This window comes from Cebus imitator, unplaced genomic scaffold (genome assembly GCF_001604975.1).
Source record: "Cebus imitator isolate Cc_AM_T3 unplaced genomic scaffold, Cebus_imitator-1.0 Scaffold86, whole genome shotgun sequence".
Classification (NCBI taxonomy): domain Eukaryota; kingdom Metazoa; phylum Chordata; class Mammalia; order Primates; family Cebidae; genus Cebus; species Cebus imitator.
The window spans coordinates 6,375,492-6,381,060 of NW_016107401.1; the positions used below are offsets into that span (position 1 = coordinate 6,375,492).

Genomic DNA, 5,569 nt, shown 5'->3' on the forward strand with positions numbered 1-5,569 from the left:
TAGGCTAGGTGCAGGGCTCATGCCTATAATCCCAGCACTTTGGAATGCTGAGGCAGGCAGATTGCTTGAGCTCGGGAGTTTGAGGCCAGCCTGAGCAACAAAGTGAGATCCCATGTCTACAAAAAGTACAAAAATAACTAGCTGGGGCCAGGCGTGGTGGCTCACGCCTGTAATCCTAGCACTTTGGGAGGCCAAGGTGGGTGGATCACCTGAGGGCAGGAGGTCAAGACCAGCCTGGCCATCATGGTGAAACCCCATCTTTAAAAAAAAAAAAATAACTAGCTGGGCACGGTGGTTTACGCTTGTGGTTCTACTACTTGGGAGGCTGAGGCGGGAGGATCACTTGAGCCCAGGAGGTCAAGGCTGCAGTGTGCTGTGGTCATGCTACTGTGCTCCAGCCTGGGTGACAGAGCAAGACCTTGTCTTAAAAAATAAAATTACATTTAAAAATGAAAGTTAAAAAAATGAATTCTACCACATTACTTACTACGTGAATTTAGAAGTTTATTAATCAGAATACATTATAGCACTTAAAATTTTTTGATGCTTAATATGTATTTTGAAAATGTGAAGTATATGTAAAAACAATTTAAAAGACAAATTTTCACATCATCCATATTTTAAAATGCCCATTGTGGTCAACTTTCTTTGACACCTTATCTGTATACTAACATGTATTAATCATTTATTATATTGTAGTTTTCGTATTGTGTTTAATACTGCAAACTTTTGTGTGTTACTTTATGACTGCACATTTTGTTGGATTGATATACCAATGTTTGCATTAATCCTTAATTGAATTTTTTTCTATTTTAAAGGTGCTGTTATTCAGTAAATAGCTTTGTACACGTGGATTTTTTTCCCTTTTTAAAAATTATTTCCTGGCTGGGTTCAGCGGCTCACACCTGTAATCCCAACATTTTGAGAGGTCAACGTGGGCAAAATCCTTGAGCCTAGGAGTTTGAGACCAGTCTGGGAAACATGGCGAAACCTCGTCCCTAAAAAAAATACAAAAGTTAGCCAGGCATGTTGGCATACACCTGTAGTCTCAGCCGCTTGGGAGGTTAAGGTGGGAGGATCACTTGAACCTAGGGAGGTCAAGGCTGCAGTAAGCTGTGATTACACCATTGCACTATACAGCCTGGGTGACAGAGCGAGATCATGTCTCAAAAAAATTATTTCTTCAAAAATTAAAAATAAAAAATGTTTTAAAAAAATTTCTTTATGGGCTGGGTGCAGTGGCTCACGCTTGTAATCCTAGCACTTTGGGAGACTGAGGCAGGTGGATTACTTGAGCCCAAGAGTACAAGACCAGCCTGGGCAACATGGGGAGACCCCATCTCTACATAAAATACAAAAAATTAGCTGGGTGCACTCCTGTAATTCCAGCTTCTTGAGAGGCTGAGGTAGGAGGATCACCCAAGCTTGGCAAAGTCAAAGCTGCAGTGAGCTGTGATCTTGCTACTGCACTCCAGCAGAGTGAGACTTTATCTTTAAAAAAAAAAAAAAAAAAATTCCTTGTGATAGAGGGATCATAAAGATTGTAATTTTCTGTCAAATATTTTGATTAACAGATAAATTTATTTTAATGCGCAATGCAAGTTTTCTATTTGTTTGAATTCTTATGCGTTTTCTTTACGATAGAGAATGTTTCAAGAATAGGATTCCTGTATTAAAAAGTAAATATTTGTGGGGATTTTGTTTTTGTTTGCTTGATTTTACTTTTGGTAAATGTTTTGTGTTGAAAATAAGCTAAATGTGGCTGGGTGTGGTGGCTCACAACTGTAATCCAGCCCTTTGGGAGGCCGAGGCGCACGGATCACGAGGTCAAGCAATTGAGACCATCCTAGCCAACATGGTGAAACCCTGTCTCTACTAAAAATACAAAACTTAGCTGGGCATGGTTGCGCGCGCCTGTAGTCCCAGTTACTCAGGAGGCTGAGGCAGGAGAATCGCTTGAACCTGGGCCTGGGCAACAATAGCAAAACTCCATGTCTAAAGAAAATAAGCTAAATGTTTATTGATATGAGACTGGAAAAGTAATGTTATCAGTCATCTTTTGGAGTTCTGTACTTTGAATATAATGGAGCAGGTCTATTAATGCAAGAAATTGTATAAATAAATTGCTAAAATTTACAAACCACAGTAAAGAAAAGCCATTTCCAATTTTTGTTAAAACATGTATGTGAATTTGCAAAGAAATATGTAGATTTATACACTAAATGTTAACACCAGTTAATTTTAGTTGGGATTAACTAATTATGTTTAAGTATATATTGATTTCAAAATAGAAATAAAACAATGAGAGCAGTTTTCTTTTTAGTAAAAAATAAATAAGTTGTCCAGGCATGGTGGCTCACACTTGTAATCCCAGCACTTTGGGAGGCCCAGGTGGGCAGATCACTTGAGGTAAGGAATTCGAGACCAGCCTGGCCAACATGTTGAAATTTCATCTCTACTAATAATACAAAAATTAACCCATTATGGTGGCATGTGCCTGTAATCCCAGCTACTCAGAAGCTGAGGCACAAGAAGCATTTGAATCCGGGACATGGAGGTTGCAGTGAGCCAAAATCGCGCCACTCCTCTCCAGCCTGGGAGACAGAGTGAGACTCTGTCACAAAAGAAAGAAAAAATTCATTCAGGACCACATCCAAAATGGAGATTGGAACACAGAAAATTCAGTCCTACCCGTTAGCTATTCTGCACGAACTGTTCGTGCACACAAACGTATTAGCTGGAGTACACTTTTATACATTGGAAAAGTGTAAGGAAAACTGTGGTGAGATTTTTCTATTTTCTTTTCTTTTTTTTTTAAGATGGGGTTTTACCATGATGGCCAGGCTGGTCTTAAACTCCTGACCTCAGGTGATCCACCCACCTCGGCCTCCCAAAGTGCTAGGATTACAGGCGTGAGCCACCACTCCCGGCAAGATTTTTCTATTTTCAAGAAAAATGATTTCAGAGTTCTTTGGCATGTTCATTTGTAACAGCATTCTCAACTGTTGAGGGAGAGCACTTTTTCTGGTGTTCTAAGTTTGCATTTTCTCACTGTGTTTGTGTAGAAATGTGTAAGTTCTTTTTTTCAGAAATACAGGATTAGATCTTTTTACAAACCTTACTTATATTTAAAAATATAAAATATATATACACACAGGAATCTAAGAAGAGGTTTGATACTGAGGAGGAATTTAAGAAGCGAGCATATCAGTGTGTAGTTCTGCTCCAGGGTAAAAACCCAGATATTATAAAAGCTTGGAACCTCATCTGTGACGTCTCCCGCCAAGGTGAGATTCTGGGCTTTGTGTCTTCATCCAGCAAATACTGTGTATGTGGTTTCCTTGAGTCTTAATTTTGATTTGACTTTGAACGATATTTTAAACTTCAGAGGACAAGCAAATAGATTTTTTCTTAAACGTATTTCTGAAACAACTAATAAATTTTGAGCCTGTCTTAAGACAAACTCAAAATTTAACTTTGTTAGAAGTCAGCAAAAATTAAGTAGAAAATAAAGTGTAAAAGAAATAGAAATCTTATAATAGTAACAAAACCTTTAAAACACTTAGGAGCACTTAGGAATGAGCTTATTCATAAATGTATAGGACCAAAATGATGAGAAGTATACAATGAGATGTAATAGAATGTTTGGATAGAGTGCCATGCCCAGTTCCCTAGTGTGCCAAATTTATTTATGGTTTTAAGGGGATTCCAAGTTTTTTAACTTGACAAAATAGTTTTGAAGGTTTCTTTGAAGAGTAAATAGGTTAAAGAACAGCCAGTAGATCTTTAAAAAAGATGACTCATGATGACTGGTTTGTAGCACTAGGTAATAAAATGTTTTATAATTACAATAAGTAATACTGTGAGGCTGGGCGTGGTGGCTCACACCTGTAATCCCAGCTACTCAGGAGGTTGAGGGAGGAGAATCCCTTGAACCTGGGAGGCGGAGGTTGCAGTGTCTGAGATTACGCCACTGCACTCTACCGTGGGCGACAGAGTGAGACTCCTTCTCAAAAAAAAAATATATATATACTTTGCCACCGATGCATTGCTACATAGACAGGTAAGTGGTACAAATCAGGAAAAACTACAAGAAAATTTAGTAAATATTTGATCACCAGATAGGAAGAACTTTTCTTTTTCTTACATTTTTAAAGAATTTTCAAAAAGTTATACAAGAAGGACGTGTTTCTTATAGAAAACAGTAAATGTAGACAGAGGAAAATGAGAATTATAGTCCGACCCATTAATATGTTGATGTGTATCTTACCATATTCTTTCCCTTTTTCAAAATGACAGCATGTATGTAATGCTCTCTATTATACATTTTTAATGTAATAAGATGCATGTTTCCTGTTTTTAAAAAATTCTTACATATTTTCTTTATTTGGTGACATTTTATTTTTTTCCCTAGAGTTTAATAAAATCTATGATGCATTGGACATCACTTTAATAGAGAGAGGGGAATCCTTCTATCAAGATAGAATGAATGATGTTGTAAAGGAACTTGAAGATAGAGGTAGGCTCTCTTTTTTAAACTTTTTATTATGGAAAATTTCAGATAAGCAAAAATGGATAGAATTTATAGTAACACCACCTTCATGTACATACTCATCATCCAATTTCAACAATTATGGGTACTGACCAACCTTATTGTATCTATACCTTCTTACACACACTGCTTTCATCATACAATTCCGTCTGTAACAGCTCTGGTACATGTCTCTGAAATAACAGGCCCCTCTTCCTGCTCTAAAACCATAATATCATCAAAAAATCAAGAAAAGTAATTATATATGTATATTTTAAACAGTCTTGCTATGTTGCCTAGGTTAGTGTGGAACTGGCCCCAAGTGATCTTCCCACCTTGGCCCCCCAGAGTGCTGAGATTATAGACATGAACTACCATACCCAGCCAGTAATAATTTCTTAATATCATTAAACATACAGAGTTCACATTTCTCAAGTTGACTTTTTTTTTTTTTTTTTTTTAACTGAAGAAAGGTGGGTGCCCTTTAAAGTTGTTTTTTCTTTTTAATTTTAACTTTTTGTTGCTACTAAAGTTGTTTTTTTTTTGAGACAGAGTCTTAACTCTGTCACCCAGGCTGGAGTGCAGTGGAGTGATCTCGGCTGACTGCAACCCCCACCTCCTGGGTTCAAATGATTCTCCTGCCTCAGCCTCCCAAGTAACTGGAATTACATGCATGCACCACCACACCCAGCTAATTTTTGGTTTTTTAATGGAGATGGGGTTCCACCATGTTGGCCAGGCTGGTCTCAAACTCCTGACCTCATATAATTGACTTGCCTCAGCCTCCGAAGTGTTGAATTCATGAGTTTTTTAATCGTTTTTTCAGTGTCTGTATATAACATTTATTGAATATGTATCTTAAGTTCTATAAATCTGAGGTTTCTCCCTCTCTTTAAATTTCTTTTATTGTTGAAGAAACTGGGACATTTGTCCTAAAGAATTTCCCATATGGTCCTATTTAGCATAATGTCTTTTCTGTGTTTCTCTCAAGAGGCTTCATTAGATTCTAATTTATGTTTTATTCCTTGTTTTGTTGTT

The 5,569-nt window shown here is 37.3% G+C and overlaps 1 protein-coding gene across 1 annotated transcript in view; it reads left to right on the forward strand.

The window, feature by feature from the left end:
• Nucleotides 1-5,569, forward strand: part of RARS1 (arginyl-tRNA synthetase 1) — a 34,431-nt gene that overhangs the window by 13,106 nt on the left and 15,756 nt on the right. The window contains exons 8-9 of the mRNA XM_017534457.2: nucleotides 3,158-3,287; nucleotides 4,415-4,519. Of these exons, the coding sequence (XP_017389946.1) occupies nucleotides 3,158-3,287; nucleotides 4,415-4,519 (235 nt within the window). The remainder of the gene's footprint in view (nucleotides 1-3,157; nucleotides 3,288-4,414; nucleotides 4,520-5,569) is intronic.